This window comes from Diabrotica undecimpunctata, chromosome 8 (genome assembly GCF_040954645.1).
Source record: "Diabrotica undecimpunctata isolate CICGRU chromosome 8, icDiaUnde3, whole genome shotgun sequence".
Lineage (NCBI taxonomy): Eukaryota > Metazoa > Arthropoda > Insecta > Coleoptera > Chrysomelidae > Diabrotica > Diabrotica undecimpunctata.
Genome location: NC_092810.1, coordinates 140,677,656 through 140,695,834, shown reverse-complemented (window position 1 = coordinate 140,695,834; position 18,179 = coordinate 140,677,656). Strand labels below are relative to the sequence as shown.

General features: G+C 34.4%; 1 protein-coding gene across 1 annotated transcript; it reads right to left on the bottom strand.

Moving 5' to 3' along the window:
- Positions 1–1,407: 1,407 nt before the first annotated feature.
- Positions 1,408–17,999, bottom strand: LOC140448120 (protein CREG1-like). Its single transcript, XM_072541197.1, has 6 exons — positions 17,897–17,999; positions 13,742–13,872; positions 9,555–9,709; positions 9,132–9,251; positions 4,641–4,722; positions 1,408–1,682 (listed from the first exon to the last, which is right to left on the bottom strand). The coding sequence occupies exons 2-6, from the start codon at positions 13,866–13,868 to the stop codon at positions 1,537–1,539; spliced, it is 630 nt and encodes a 209-aa protein (XP_072397298.1). The 5' UTR covers positions 13,869–13,872; positions 17,897–17,999; the 3' UTR covers positions 1,408–1,536.
- Positions 18,000–18,179: the final 180 nt, after the last annotated feature.

The following is an 18,179-nucleotide window of genomic DNA, read 5'->3' as shown; positions in this document are numbered from 1 at the left end:
AGATACCAATTTTCGCCAGTGCATTCCATCAAGGACAAAATTAATTATAACTTTAAGGTATCTGGCAACTGGTGAAACGTTTCGATCTCTAAGCTGGTAAAAAAGCAGTAATAAGAATAAAATTTTATCAAAATTTTTATTGTTCATAAGAAAACGTGATAATAAACGTATAGTAACGTAACCAAATCTAAACTGACCCTTATAAAAAAGCTATACTTTTCAGTTAAAAGTAGGTAATAATTTATTCGTTTTAAGTTTTAGGTAAATTTTTATTTTTCATTAGAAAACATAATTTTGAATAACTATGGCAACACTGGTTAAAATTACCCTTCTTGATCATAAGAAACAGTTGTCATTCCTGTCATTTCTTGTTGTTTCATGGTAAATAATGGCGGTGGCTTTTAAAAATCGGGCATATTTTAAATCGGAATTATATAAAAAAGAACGCTTTGCACCGAATAAAAATCATTGCACAATCATTAGTAAGTGAAGGAGAATTCATTGATATAAATTTCATCTTCGTAGACACGGTTCCGGTTTATTAAACTAGTACCAAGTTGGTTTTTTTTATTTAAATACCTTTTTTGATATGCCAGGTAGGTGTTGGGTATTTTTTTGGATTCTGCAAAATTTGTAATGCCAGCAGGTATTGGGGACAAAATTTTTTTAGGCAGGATTTATTTAAATCAAATCTCCTTTTACATGTACAATTAGTAATAAACTTAATCATACATTTTGCTTAAGAGAACAAAAAATCTGAGTAAAATTAACGTTGTAATATCAGAAAATGCATCTTTCTGGTCTTAGAGTGTCAGGTACTGGCCTCTACCTTATTAGGTAGCAATGTATCTTTTTTGTTTTTGATTTTTCCAAGTTTCTTTTATTTCGTAGATAACTTCAAGTCAGTTACCTATAATGGACCGTGGAAGTGATGACGTAGATTTTATTGACATATGTCAGTTTCACTTTCCAAACAAACCTTGTTTAGTGTGGATAATTTGTATTTTTCGTTATTTTTTCATTTTTTTTACAGAATCTTTCCGCTTTTTGCAATATCTAAGTATTCTAATAGTTACTACAACAATTTTACAAGGTTGTGTAAACAATAAAGCATGTTGTTTTATAAAAATAGAATAAAATGCATGTATCAATAAAGTAAGGTTAGAATGTCTTTAATTTAAACTTTTAAACTATATTTCATAGAAATAGAACACTGAATTATGATGGTATTATCTTAAAAACACTATACTTAAAAGAAAAAGCAGCAGAGGAAGCAAAATGTTAACTTTATAGAAATTAAAAAGTCTTGAGATTGGACATTTCAACTTTTGTTTGGAAAGTAATTGACAGTTGTGACGTCACACTTCCACGGTCCATAAGATTATCAAGTTATAAAAATATAGCAACTATGAATATATAGTTTTATTTATAAGCATAGTTTACAAGGTTTACAAATATATTAGTCTACAAAGACTAAAAATATGATATTTTAGAAATTTTCTATTTGAATTACAGATACTCTAGAGAAAGGTCTATCTAAATTGAATGATAAGTTGTAAAATTGATAAGATCAGTTATATTGGCACTGAAGTAATCATCCACTGTGACAAATTTTAGGCCTCCAAAATAATCCAAAACTTCGATTTTTTGCGGAGAAACTTTCGCTACATAAAATTGGTGATCTGTAACATAAAAATGTAATTAATGACAAGAACTTAAGAATTACTAGAGTACATTATTTTTAGGATTAAGCATTATCCATTTAAATGGTAACGTTCGTTACTCAGTGCAGCTGTAAGCGGGTGTTTTCATTTTTAGGGCATCCTGAGCTGAGCGTGCCTAATCTAATCGTACCTACAAAAAATTGCATCTGTCATCCCGGGTTTAGTTAAAAATGTGAAGTCCTTTAGGATAAGGGTGTTTTGAAAAATGCAAGAAATTCAATTTATGGAACGGTGGTGTATGTATCTTGCAAAATAACACAGTCATAATTTGCCTGCAGCATTTAAACGACAATACGATTCAACATAATTACCATATTTTTTATATGCGTCATCTTCGGCAACGTAGGTTAGTTCTTAGCAATGATTTATCGACTGTTTGATCGGGCAGTCCAAATTTCAAATGACAAGCTGACTTGATACATATAAATTGCTATGAAGTGTGGAGATGGAACAATTCTAGTATGTATTTTTTGTGATGTTGATTAAAAATATTTTCTAACGAATGAATTGCGTACAAGGAATCGGTGCACAGAGCTATACTTTGATGACTGTCAAAAGGAAATTCAAGACCAACAGCCAACTCCATCTATATTTTGGGGTGCATCGACATAAAGCGCCTTACCATAATGGGACGTATTCACAAAATCCTTGAAAGCTAGTCGAAAAATGATACGTGTTTGTTGCTTATTTAATTTACAGAGGGAAGTGTTTATATAAGAAGCTGTTCTGGACCATGGATGGGTTTCTGATTTTATAGATGCAAGTGTTTGAGATAAGTTTTTGTCTTAGCACAAGGGTTGTAGGATCTGTGGAATTGAAACGATACATTTGGGCGAGTTTAAGAGTCCAGATATTGGTCTGTGTGATATTGGCCAAGAATAAATGCTGGGTTTGTCGGATCGATGAAATTTTACTGGCATAAAACAGGAGTAGTTGCTGCGAAATAGAGTGGGAGTTCATGAGATTCACAATAAAGACTTTCAGTGGGGTTGGATCGAAATGCGCCTAAGCATATTTGGAGAGCTGCGTTGTGAATACAGTTTAACGATTGTACTAAATGATCATATGGGGACGCAAAAACTATAGAACCACAACTTGTTAAACTGTTTGTTCGGGCTGTTATTCCGTTGTCTTATAAGATTAGTCCTCAACGTTTCGTCAACACTAGGTGTTGGCATCTTCTGAAGATGTTACGGCTTCGCTTGTAACCTGAAACTGACGCCGCGGTTTACTACGGAGCCATACATTGCTAGCTAAAGGGGGAAATTTTGCGATTGCACCCAAAGTTATACCCAAAGAAGATATCATCGCTAATATCGAGTCTGCGATTCGCAACTTACCAATCAAAGCTAAAATACCGAAAAATATCCTGAGTCACCAAGAAATCCGTGCCATAAAATCGTTAAACGCAGACAAAGATGTTGTAATTTTACCAGCAGACAAGTGAAACGCCACCGTCGTAATGAAGACAGCCGACTACAAAACGAAAATATAAAATCTTCTAGATCTGCGGTATATAAAAGACTTAAAAAAGATCCCACAGCAGTCATCCTATGGAAAATCAATAGACTTAAAAAAACTTCGTCCATAACAGAGGATATAAAGCCAAGAATATACAACAGCGAAGCAGTCCCACCACGCTTGTATGGCTTACCGAAAATACACAAAGACAATGTACCTCTACGCCCTATTGTGAGCTCCATAGGGTCTCCGTCTTACAGCCTTGCTAAATATCTGGCCAATATTTTACAATCACACGTAGGAAAAAACGATGTCTTTGTAAAAGACTCCGCCCATTTCATCCAGAAGATCAAAGGAATAACTTTACAGGAACATGACATTCATGTTAGCTTTGATGTTATTTCCCTATTTACAAGATTTCCCCTAGAAGACGTTCTAAATTTAATTGAGGGACTAGTTTCCAAGGATATGGTGAAATTATACCGTACTTGCCGCACTACCACCTACTTTTCATGGAAAGACCAGATTTATGAACAGGTAGATGGAGTAGCAATGGGAAGCCCACTAAGCCCGTTCGTAGCCAACCTTTTCATGGAACATCTAGAGAACAGGGTAATGAAGTCAGCATACAAGCCAAGGGTATGGTTTAGATACGTCGATGACACTTTTGTGATTTCGCGGAGTAGAAAAACTTAACGATTTCCTGTCTTATATAAACACACTACATCCAAATATTCAATTTACATGGAAACAGAGAAAGATCAACAACTAACTTTCCTAGATGTATTAGTAAATCGAAAGGAAGGTTACTTAGGACATAAAGTGTATTTCGATACACTTACACGAACCTACACCTACATACAAAAGCTACGAATGACGACACGCTCCCTCACGCCGAAACCAGTATTGGGGTGACGAGTAGAAAATATAAATATGGCCTCCGTAGTACAACACGGCGTCAGTTTCAACTTACAAGCGAAGCAGACATCTCCGGAAGATGCCAACCTCTAGTGTTGGCGAAACGTCGAGAAATAATCTCAGAAGACAACGACCTAACAGCCCGAACAAACATTTTAACAAGTTAGACGATAGCCGTGAAAGCCTAATGGATTTTATAGAACCATAGTCTAGTTTGAATCATATTAAAGTTCGGTATATTTTGAGTAGTACACTTTCATCGGCACCCTATTGATGGTGGGACAATTTTTTTAACAGATTCATTCTGCTTAAGTAGTTGCCTTTTATTTTATTGATATGATGACGCCAGGTGAGTTCATTATCGACGATTAGTCCGAAAAACTTGTAATGATCATTTAACTCTAAATTTGCTCCGTTTAGTGTTATTTTGGATATTTATGGGATGTTGTATCTCCTGGTTAATTTATTTATTTTAGATTTATTGACACTAATTGAAATAATATAACAAATGAAAAATACATTTGATAAATGTCTTACCTGTCGGCCATTTTCTCATAGAGGGATGTTTTTGAAATAAAGCCTCTTTTCCGAACTCATATTCCGGAGATGATTTATTAATCTAAAAAATAATATATACTTAAATATAAAGCCTTTTTTGTCTTACTACAGCTCATTGGTTTATTTTACATTTATATGTTGTAGTGTTAAGTAATTACCTTTTTACTAATATATGAATAAATGACTTGGTAGCTCATATTGATAATTGCTGCTGAATTCATAATTCACAAGCGTAGATCAAAAAAATTCTACAATAAATTAAAAAGAGAAAATAACCAAGAAACAAAAGCGAAAGAACCCCATGTGCTAGCAATAGCTTTTGATTATGCAAAATATTCCATTGCCCATGATTCCAGTACAGTAAACCTTATATTTGAGGCAACTAACAGTGAATGTGTTTTGCATTCATGATGTAAAAAGCAGTAAGTCTCATATTTATCTATACCACGAAGGGACCACCAGAAAATGTCCAGATGAAGTTTGTTCCTCTTCAGTTTACTGGAAGTCCACATTTATTCGGATAACTGTGGAGGTCAAAATAAGAACCATACATTAAACATAGTGTTTTTAGTCCTTATCGACAGTGGTCGGTTCAACCTAATTGAGCAGTATTATCCCATCAGATGACACTCTTACCTTCCTTGTGATAAAGATTTTTCAATCATCAAGAGAAAACTAAAAAGACATGATAGGGTATACACCTTACACCAAATAACCGAAATTATCATTACTTTATAGTGACAGAAGTTAGCACAGAAAATATACTAGATTTTCAACATTGGTGGCCAACCTACTATAAAAGACGTGCATTTCTTAGGAAATAAGAAGAAAAAGTGTTCCTGCTAAGGATAAGATATCTTTTGGCATAAGTTTCTTAATGTATTTAACTTATGGAACAGCTCAAGGTGTGATTGTTTGTAGATCTTTTATTGATGGGTTATCGGAACACACCTATAAACTTTCTCAAGTCAGCAATCAATCAATTGAATTCCCCACAATACTTTGTTATCCATCCGATAAAGTACAACTTAAAAAACTGAAGCTCCAAGATATTGGTAAGCTGTTCCCTAAATAGCGGATAGTGTCAGACATTTTTATTACGAATTAATGGAGTGACCAACAACTGATAATCCCAATTCTGGAGAAGAAGAAAATGACATCCAATAGGAAGACACATGGCATTCTGAAGCATTCAAAAAATTACTGACTATTTGTATTTAAAATTTTTACTTAAAATCGTATTTTTTTAGGTTAAATATATTTTTTTTTAAACAAAATGTGTTTTTTTGTATCATTTTCTAAATGTAAAAAAAAGTTCTAAGTCGACAAAACTTGAATATTTGTGTCTCTTTTTGTTTACACCGATTCATTTGTCTTTCTATCTTAATTATATAATTATATATTATAAAATAAAAAAAATTAAGTTTAAAATATTTTGGAGTCTGGAACAAGTTTCTACATAATTGATTTATATCGAGAAAGAAGCTGTTTATATAATGTGAATAATCTACATTATTATAATTATTTCAGCCTTTTTATTTTCATTGTGGATAAGAAAAATTTGAATCGTAAATAAAAATAACTATATATAGTTATTACCTAAGAATATGTTACCTAAGAGTAAGAGGTAAGTTTTTTAACATCAGTCTCATCAATGTACATGCCCCAACCGAAGACAAAGAGGAGGATGTCAAAGATCAATTCTATGAGGAAGTAGAGACCATCTACGATAGATGTCCCAGAAACGACATCAAGATCATAATTGGAGATCTTAATGCAAAAATAGGGAAAGAAAATATATATAGTCCATACATCGGAAAATGCAGTGCTCATGACGTCACCAACGACAATGGAAATAGAATAATAGGATTTGCAGCATCCAAGGGCATGGTCGTTGGAAGTACCTACTTCCCCCATAAGAACATCCATAAAGTAACATGGACGTCGCCTGATGGTACAACCAAAAATCAAATAGATCACATCCTAATAGAAACCAGGCACTTCTCTAATCTAATGGATGTACGTACTTATCGTGGAGCTAATATAGATTCAGACCACTTCTTAGTAGGCGCAAAAATAAGAGCAAGAATCTCAAATGCAAAAAAAGAAAAGGGCAAGAAAAGTACTCGCTACAATTTAAAACTCTTGAAAGAGCTCCGTGCACTAGAAAGGTATCAAAATTACCTTGAACATGAAAGCACAACAGATGAGAATTTAACAGCTAGCGAGCAATGGGATATATGTAGAAGAACAATTAAGGAAGCGGCAAACAACGTCCTAGGACCAGAAGAATCCACTCCACGCAACAGTTGGTTCGACGATGAATGTGAAGATATCACTAAAAGAAAAAATTATGCATATAAACTTATGCAACAAAGAAGAACACGGGATAAGGAGCAAATGTACAAAGATCTTAGGAAGGAGGAAAAACGCATACATCGAAGGAAAACGCGGACCTTCGAAAACCAGATTATGCAAGAGCTTCAATCATTAAAGGGGCAAAATGAAACTAGAAAGTTCTATAATATCCTAAATAAGACAAGAAAAGAATTTAAACTACGGCTGACGATGTGTAGAGACAAAAATGGACATATAGTCAATACCGCTGACGCAGTACAAAGCAGATGGGTTGAGCACTTCAAAGAACTACTTGGTACCGAAGTGGAAAATGATGCGTCACCCCAAAAACCAAGAAATAACACTCACGTAGAACCTCCTTCAATATTTGAAGTGAAAGACGCAATCACACGACTCAAAAATAGCAAGTCCCCAGGAGTGGATTGTATCCCCGCAGAGCTCATCAAACATGGAGGTAACAGCATTATGCACCAAATTCACAACATAATAGTCAAAGTCTGGGAAGAAGAACGAATGCCAGAGGAATGGTGCACTGGAATCATATGTCCACTGCACAAAAAGGGAGATTTGTTGGAATGTAAAAATTATAGGGGTATAACTCTTCTGAATACAATGTACAAAATATTCTCCAACACCCTGTACAGCCGTTTAAGTACGTACGTGGAAGAAATCCTTGGTGAGTATCAAAGCGGTTTTAGGCCAGGTAGGTCAACAATTGACCAGATTTTTGTGCTACGTCAAATCTTAGAAAAAACCAATGAATTTAATATTGACACGTTCCATCTCTTTGTGGACTTTAAGTCAGCGTATGATAGCGTCCTAAGAGGTAAATTATACGAAGCCATGAATGAACTTAACATTCCCCATAAATTAATAAGGCTCGTAAAAACAACTATGAGTAAAGTGATCTGCAGAGTGCAAATACAAGGCGATATGTCACAAGCGTTTGAAACATATGCAGGGTTACGGCAGGGAGACGCGCTGGCGTGCCTTCTCTTTAATATAGCGTTAGAAAAGACTATAAGAGATGCCGAGTTACACAATAGGGGAACAATCTTTAATAAATCAACGCAGATTATGGCTTACGCTGACGATCTGGATTTGATCGCACGTACTACACGAGGACTTAAAGAGATGACTTCCACCTTCTTGACAGCCGCACAAAATATGGGCCTTAAAATAAACGAGGAAAAAACCAAAATGTTAGCATCTATTCCAAATAACAGAGATAGAGCTAGAAACGCCGAAGAAAACTTCAGTATAGACCAATATAATTTTGAGGTAGTAAATAAGTTTACATATTTGGGTTCTCTCATAACAAACGATAATGACACATCTGAAGAAGTAAAACGGAGGGTACTGCTAGCAAACAAATGTTATTTTGGACTAAGCAAGCAGCTAAAAAACAGAAATTTAAGCCAGAAAACCAAACTAATAATATATAGAACACTCATCCTACCAGTGCTGACATATGGGTCAGAAACATGGACCATCTCCAAAACAGACGCAAATCTTCTGCTCGTCTTCCAAAGGAAGATACTAAGAAGAATAATGGGCGCATTCTTTGAGAATGGTATTTGGAGAAGGCGATATAATTTCGAATTGTACGAGAAGTATAAAAAAATAGTAAATGGTAGAGATGTAATATCCTTCATAAAAATAGGTAGGCTTAGATGGGCTGGACATGTGTCAAGAGCAAATGAAAATTACCAACCCAGACGAACTCTATTATCGGTTCCAGTGGGAAATAGGAGTAGAGGCAGACCACGACTGAGATGGAGGGACGGTGTGGACGAGGACGCAAGGAAAATCGGCGCGGCAAATTGGCAACGGTTGGCGATGAACAGAAACGACTAGCGAAATAGACTGGGGAAGGTCAAGGCTCAACTAGAGCTGTAGCACCACTGATGATGATGAAATAAAAATAACTAAGCAAAAAAACAATTCATTTCATTGACATATGTCAATTTGAACAAATTTGAATGATCGTGTAACAGGTAGATTTTTTAAATTTGAACAAACTGTAATTATGACGTCATTACAGTTTACTCAAACTAGTTATCAAAAATTTGACCGTCTGACACGGACTTTTAAAGATCAAACACAAATTACCTTTTGTAAAGTTCCACTAATAAGTACCTTGGCACATCGTGGGTCTTGTGGATCAAAATGATCAGTTACACAATAGTTAGTTTCTGCAAGTGTAGCCATTATCGTAACTCGATTGTCGCTCTAAAAAATATTAAATTTTATTTTCATATATTTATATTTATATATTTAAATTACAGTTATTTAATTTTTTGTAATCTCAACGTTACTTTCTTAACTTGATTTAGTTCAAAAAATAATCTACAAAGTTTTAAATTCTCAATGGAGAAATATAGGGATACAATGGGATCTTAAGTAAGTAGGTATATTGTAATAATATTGCATGAGCCGAATAATGCTATAAGCCGAATCTTAGTGATGTTTTAGCATTTCAAATATATCTTTAATACTGTTCTAAATTGTTACATAAATTATTTATTATTTTACCTCTATATCCTTGCCTGTAACATCCATTTCAGTCATGTAGAGGTAAGGGTTACCAGTTGAATTTGTAGCAGGTCCATCACTTAAGGATTTTAAGCTAATAAACGGATATCCTTTTATTGACGACTGCGTAGATATTGTTGCTATCGAGACCCAACCTAAAACAATTAGGAACACTTTTAAATATAAAAGTTTAAGTAGAAATAAAAGGGACATTATTATTCAACCAATCATAATAAATCCTGGTAGTATGAATAGCTCAGATTTTGACAGTAAAAAAATTTTAAATTTATGATATACCAATAAAAGTAATAATAAATTATTTTTTCTGCAGCCGTCCCGAAAATAAAACTTTCGAAAGTAGCTACTTTCGGGACTAATTTTTTCACTTTCTTGACGATTTTGGGTAGCTAGCTAAGAATAATGTTACGATAAATATTATGGCGCACAAAACTTTAAATATATTATTCTTTTCTGTTCTAGTATTTTCTCTGAGCCGCTATAAAAAACCAGTCTGAGTTCCTGTTCATTCGAGGCAATTCAGGTCAACACCGCTACGACCGGTTTTCCCCCATGTTCGAGCCAATTCATGTCTGCTTCGAGGGAATTCCGGAACTAACGGCACTTTATATTTAAAGAAGGAACTTTTCTGAGAACAGTTAGTCGAAAATAAATTGTTGTATCGAATAAGTTGTAAAATAAATTAATATAAATTATTGTGTTTATAGTCAATTAGAATAAGTGTAGAAGACTGTAATAAATTAGAATAAGTGGAAATAAAGATTAAATAAACTAAGTGTTAGAACATTTTAATAATAAATAAAGACAATAAATTAGATTAATAATAAAAATACAACAATAACATCAACTTTGTATTTTATTATGACAACGCTTGTCATTTAAGATTTGTGTGTTTTCCCTGTTTTTGTTTTTCAATTCCATGAAATGGAAATCAGGAATGAAAGTGAAGCCGAAATGATTCCAGATGAGATTAGGAAAACTGCTAAAGCCGCTATTTTTGAATTATTGCCGGTAAAGTCAAGAAAAAGGTATGAATTGGTCTACGATTCATTTCAAAAATGAAGCAATGATAAAAATGTACATACTATAAATGAAGAAGTCATTCGATATGCAATCTAATGGAAAAATCTAATATCTTGAAAGCCATCAAGCCTTTGAAGCAATTACTGATGCTTAAGTCCACACTGAACATTAAAAATAATATAGATATAAGCTGCTATCAAAAAGTTATTGTTTTCCTTAAAAGAAAATCCATCAGCTACAAACCAAAAAAATCGAAAGTATTGAATAAAGAAGAAATACTTTTGGAAAACGATCTGTATAGGAGTTAGACAGGGATGTGTTTTATCGCCACTTTTGTTTAACTTATATTGTGAAGAAATTTTCCAAAACACGCTCAATAATATCAAAGCGGGAGTTATCGTTAACGGAAAATTGATTAACAACTTACGGTATGCAGACGACACCGTGATCATAGCAACGAGTATAGAAGATCTACAGCATCTTATCGAAAGCTTAAGTATGAATAGTGCTGAGATGGGAATTACCTACTATAAACGCTAAAAAAACGAAGTACACGCTAATTACAAAAAGGCCACAAAATATACATCACCTATTGACAATCAATGGTAACGTGATAGAACAAGTAGAAAAATATCAGTACTTGGGAACTTTGATCAGTGAAAACATACTGCAGAAATAAACAGGCGAATAGAGATTTCCAGATCAACATTTATACGAATGAAACCACTCCTAACGTACAAAAATCTAAATTTGGAGATCAGACTACGTACTATTCGCTGTTGTATATTTTCAATATTGTTTTATGGAGCTGAGACTTAGACATTAAAAAAATGCAATTTAAAAAGAATCGAGGCTAATCGAACTCTGATTATACCGCAGAGTATTAAAAATATTATGGACTAATAGAATTACAAATAAAGAAGTACTGGAGAAGGTTGGTAAAGAAATAGAACTAATCACCACTATACAAACCAGAAAACTGGAATACCTAGGCCACATGATGAGGGGACCAAAATATGAAATTTTGAGACTCATAATACAGGGAAAGATTCAAGGAAGATCTGTTGGCCGAAGGCAGAACTCACGGTTGAAGAATCTACGTGATTGTTATCAATGCAGATCGATTGATTTGTTTAGAGCAGCAAGTTCAAAAATAAAAATAGCCATATGATTGCCAACCTCCGTAGGGAGACGGCGCCCTAAGAAGAAGAACTTTTGGAAAAATCGCCTGCACTATTGCTGGAATTTCTTAAATTACCGTATCCCAAAGAATACACCGGGCCGTGTGCTATTTAAACAATGGTAAAATCATTTATTAATTAATTATGAAAAACATATTTAACACTGAATAAACAAAATGATTAAGACGATAGAGCCCTGAAGTAGATTTTTATTCAGTTTTTTAGATATATTTACTTATATGCAATAAAAACACTTTTATTTCTGATTACTCGGTTTAAATATTTATTTACTGTTAATATTATTGGACAACCTGTTTCCAAAAATTGGAAAATCCCATTCATAAATGTATGTAAAATTCATAAATGTAATACAAGAGAAGTATATAAACGTCCATTGTAAGATTACCCATTTTCTAATTCTTAAAAGCCACGTACGTTTGGCTCACATGTTTTGGTTTATTTACGAATCTTATCTATCTTACGACAGAAGTAAGATAATTGTCTGTTCTTTAGGGTGTTAATATTTTTTAAGTGAAATCAAAGAGAACAATGTAACTCTCCTCCTTCGATGGTGACCGTCAAAAGTTGATTTAACGAGTTTTAACGTGGTCGCACGTTAGTTTGATAAGTCACGTCCAGGGGCGTGAAAGTGTCTAAAGGGCTACCACATAAGACAACGCAAAAAAATCCAGGATTTCGTTTTGGCAGATCGCCCATTGAACGTGCTCGAGATAGCGAAGACAGTAGGCATCTCAAAAGACTGCGTGGATTATATCCTACATAAAATTTTGCGCATGAGAAAGCTGTCGACGCGATAGGTGCAGTGTTTGCTCACTTCGGACAACAGCTGTAACCATGAGACCACTTCAGAGCAGTATTTGACGCTGTGTAAGCATAATCCAAAGGAGTTTCTGTATCGTTTTGCGACCGTTGACGAAACGTGAGTGCACTGGTTTACATCAGACACCAAGGAACAGTCGAAACCGTAGACTTCTCCCAGCCAACGTACTCCGATGAAGGCAAAGGCTGTTTTATCACTCTATATTAAGGGAGATCAACTTATGGCACTTCTTCTTCCTTTGCCCTATCCGTTTCGGACGTTGGCTATTAACAAGGCTATTTTGACTTTGTTTACGGCACCTCTGAACAGTTCGGTCGATGTTAGTCCGAACCATTGTCGCAGGTTATGCATCCATGAGTGTCGTCTTCTTCCCGGTCCCTCCTACTGTCGATTCTTCCTTGAACTATTAACTGTAGCTGCCGGTACTTAGTATGCCTCATGACATGTCCGAAGTACTCAAGCTTCCGTTTCTTTACGGTGAAGATTATTTCTTTGCTTTTGCCTATTCTCTGCATCACTTCCACGTTAGTGATGTGGTCTGTCCAGGATATCCGAAGAATACGGCGATATATCCACATCTCAAAGGATTCTAGTTTTTTCAGGGTGGCTTCCGTTGTGGTCCATGCCTCTGCTCCATAGAACAAGACCGGGAAGACATAACACTTGACCAGTCTTAATTTTAGTTCCAATGAGATTTTGCTTGTGAACCACTTTTTCATATTGTTGAACGCGTTTCGCGCTTTTTCAATTCGTGATATTATTTCTGTTGACTGGTCCCATTTTGTGTTGGCTGTGGTTCCAAGGTATGTGTATGTCTCGACTTGTTCTATTTTTCGGATGTTTAATGTCAATTGCATCGGAGGTTGTTGTGTTCTGCTGATGAGCATGCATTTAGTTTTGGTTGTATTTAGTTCTAAACCACTATTATGGCACTAATTAATTTATAAATAAAAAGAAAATAAATTAAGATGGATAGATCCCGTTCCCGTTGGAATAATAATCAGCAAATACATAGAATGTCCAAGTTACGATTTCCTTATATATAAAAATGTATTTGTGCATAATATATAACTGTCCAAAACCATAAAAAACTAATTCAACACTTTCTTCACATTTGAAATTACCTGTATTGTGGATAATATATCTAGCCATAAGTGCTGCTTGCCATGGAGGAGGTGGATCTCGTGGAACAAGTAAGGTTTCGGTAAAAACCGCACACAAACATGTAAAGAAGAAGCTGGTTAAGTACATCCTCCTAAAAATAATTAATTAAATTATCTAGTGACAATTGACATCTATTGGGAGTAACGATGCAATAGTACATTACATATTTTTCAAAAAATTTGTCATTACAGCAATCTTCTTTTTCTTTAATGGCGACTCCACTAATGAAGGTTAGCTATAACCATTAATGTCACGCTTAAGCTTAAACGTATTAGAAAACCCCAAAAAAACTCCAAAATTAGATGTTAGAAAACTGGATGAAGCTGACATAAAAAACAAACTCAATCAGAAAATATACGAAAACTTTGATAAATTAGATACTAACACCTACGAGATAAACTAACAATGGGAAACTTTAAAAAACTGCCTCCTCGTTCCATGGAAACAGTTATGAAAAGAACCTATAAGAAAGAGAGACAACTGGATGATCGACGAAATACTCGGCAGGATGGACCAAAGAAGATAAGCCAAGAACAAAGACAGTCACAATTACAAAATCATGAACAATGAAATCAGAAAAATGAAAAGAGAGGCAAAACAAACTTACTATGAGGAAAAATGTAAAGAGATAGAAGATTTTCAGAACAAATACTCAACCTAAAAATTTAAAGAAATGGCAGGGCTGCAAAACAGAAACCATAACACAACTCTTTTAGATAAAAATGGAAATAATATGATAACGACTGACGACAAGGTAAAACGATGGGAAGAATATATGGAAGAACTCTTCGACGACGAAAGAGGAAACCTACAAGACATATCTTTCGAAGACAGAGAAACAAGAATAGAAATTGTGAAACAAGTGAAGCATGGACACTTAACGCGTCGACTACTAAAAAGTTGGAAGCATCTAAGGAACTATGGGTGTGTAGAAGAATCCTGAAGATGTCATGGACCGAGCATGTAACAAACAACGAAGTCATGAGAAGAGTCAACAAAAGAATGGAAATATTGGAAACCATCAAGACACGAAAGCTGCAATACCTGGGGCATGTTATGTGTAATGAAAGATACAACATACTTCAATTAATTATACAAGGGAAAATCCAGGGCAAGAGAAGAATCTCATGGTTGCGTAACTTGACGGAATGGTACGGATGCACATCAATGGAACTGTTCTGAGCGGCAGCATCTAAGATCATTTAAGATCTAAGATTTAAGCATGTAAAGAAGAAGATAAGCATTTCCAATTCGTCTCTATCTGCTGCTTTTCTTAAAAGCGTCTTTGTGTTCAACCCGGTCCAGTCGCGAATAATTTTTAGCTAGTAACTCGATAAAATAGCCCTAAAAACACCAATACTGTAGGAAAGTTGTTTTAGAAGACCAAAACTCCATCGACCCCTTTAGAATATACAAATGTTGTCTATTATTTACCCAGTGTAGAGTGCAACTCCTGCTAAATTGGCCAGACCAGCCGCTCTCATTAAGGTCGCATAAGTTCTCATAAAAGAGACATTAGGATTTTCAAACCCTCTTGTGCCCTTGCACAACATGTCATCTCAACTAAACATCAAATCGACTGTACAAATGTCAAAATACTGGCCAAACAACAAAGTTATCATAACAGATCCCTCCTTGAAATGTGCCGTTTTCCCTAACATCCATTAGCCCTAAATAAACGAACCGACATTGATAAAATTTGAGCCAGATTTATCACTCTCGTATCTTACACAATAAATAAGAATCACATCATACTCCTTATTCCGAGTTAAACAAATAGTTGAATATTAGTCCGCCATTCAAAACCTCCCATCATTTATTCCATGAATTCCGTATACTTCTTCGTCAATTCCTTTCGCCAATTTGGACCGTTAAGCCATGACCACCCACTTAGGGATAGAATATACACATCTTCTTCTTCTGCTAGTGCCTATCCTCTGTGGATGTTGGCTACCACAATGACCCATCGTAATTTATTAGCAGCTGTTCGAAATAGGTCTATGGTGGTCATGCCTGTCCACTGTCTCAAATTCTTAAGCCAGGATATTCGGCGGCGTCCTGGTCCTCTATTTCCTTCTATTTTCTCTTCTAATATCAATAGTAGGATTCTGTATTTATTTTCATTTCTCACTATATGTCTGAAGTATGCTAACTTTCTTTCGTTCTTTAATGGATTTCAAGACTTCAGGTTCTTTTTGTAAACGTTGCATTACTGCGTCGTTAGTTATATGATATACGTATGATATTCTGAGCATGCGACGTGAGTGTTCGTGCCTCTGCTCCATGTAAGTTGGTAAGAGATGTAAGTTCAAGGTTAAATTGCAGAGAACTTTCTTCATCTGTTGAAAGGCACTCCTTGCTTTTTCGATCCTACATTTAATCTCGTATGAGTGATCCCAACTGTCCGTGATGTTGTATCCTAGGTATGTTATTTTTTCTGTTCTATCCAATACCTCATTGTCTGCCATAAAATTTGCATCTGTATCTTGGTTTTTGCTTATGATCATAATTTTCGTCTTCTTATTATTAAGTTTCATTCCATATTTTTACTGATGTTAACTACTTGATCTATCAGTCTTTCAAATCCTTCAGCACTATCCGCAACAAGGACAGTGTCGTCTGCATATCTTAGTTTATTTATTACTTCACCGTTAACAATCACGCCATCAGTCGTTTCTCCCAAAGCTTCTCGAAATAGATGTTCAGAGTATGCATTAAACAGCAAAGGCGAGAGTATGTAACCTTGTCGTACTCCTCTTTGTATTAGGACTTCATCGGATAATTGATTGTATACTCGAATATTGGCTACTTGTTTCCTATAGAGATTGGCTATTATTCTTATATCCTTGTCATCGATTTTTGCGATTCGCAAAGTTTCAATGGGCCTCTCATACTGTACTTTGTCAAATGCCTTTTTGAAGCCAATGAAACAGGCAAAGACATCTGTATTGACATCTCTTGCTCGTTGTATCAATACTTGTATGCTAAAAAGTGCTTCTCTTGTGCCAAGACCGCTGCGAAATTAAAATTGTACATCAGCAATACCCTCCTCCAATTTCTTGTATATGCGAGCATGGATGATGTTTAAGAATATTTTGAGTGAGTGGTTCATGACGCTAATGATTCGGTGTTCTTCACATTTCTTGATATTTGCTTTTTTTGGCAGTGGTATAAATATGGACATGTACCAATCTTTTGGTAAAGTTCCATATATAAAGATAGTTGGTAAAGTGTTTCATATATACGGTTAAATAATTCGGTCATAATGTAAGTTGATTATCTTCTATCAATTTCAATACCTCAGCATATATTCCATCAGGTCCTGGCGCTTTGTTGTTTTTTAGATGACTTATAGCAGATCTTACTTCTGATTTTGTTATTGTTGGTCCATTCTTGACGTTGTCATATATTTCAATGTGTTGGTTGTCAGTGAACAGTTCTGATATATATTCCTGCCATCTGTCCAGTTTTTCTTGCGTATTGAATAGTATGTTTTCATCTATCAAACAGTGCAGTGGGCATTGTTGTTCTATATATTCCTGCCATTTCTTTGATTTTCCTGTGCATATTGAATATATCATATTTTTTCTGTAGGATCTGTATTTCTAAGCATTTCTCTAACAGCCAATATACACATACAATACATCTGTTAATTTCTGTCGGCAGAACTAGATAATTTAAAAATAAACTGAAGATAGTGGTTACTTTGAGAAAGGCCTATGTTCAACAGGGGACACAGCAAGCTGGATGATGAATGGTAAGTTCAGGAAAGTATTCTAAGGAATTAATATCGTATAATAATAGCATAATAAACTAAAAAAGGTGAAACATTAAAATGGAAAAAATTCAATAATTTTTCATTAACAATAACTTTGTTCAATGTCAACATGTCTTTGTTAAAATCAGTAATGTGTTTGTTATTGTAAGTTATCTGGTTTGGGGAAATACGTATATACGTAAATATATATCTTAAAAATAAAACAAATACTATTTCAAATTATTAAACGAATATACATAAATATTCTAAGTAAACAATTTTTCCAAAACAATTTGATTTTTTAATATTAGTGATAATGTGTAATGTAATGTAATATTAATAATAGTGTAATCCTTACCTTTATTGTTAAACAATATTCCAAATAGAAGACTATATCTTTCTAAATAACAATGATTACTGATTTTCCAGTTTATTTAAAATGAACTAAGGCAAAGGTTAATATAATCAGCAATGTTGATTGATAGCGCGATTTTTATTTTTATTCCGCCATATACGAGGTATAGGCAAAAAAATTTTCAGACAACTATTAACATTACTTTTTAATATATTTAATGTACCTAATAAATACCAAATTTCACCTAATATCTTCCTTCTTAAGTAAATAAAACAATATTACAAAC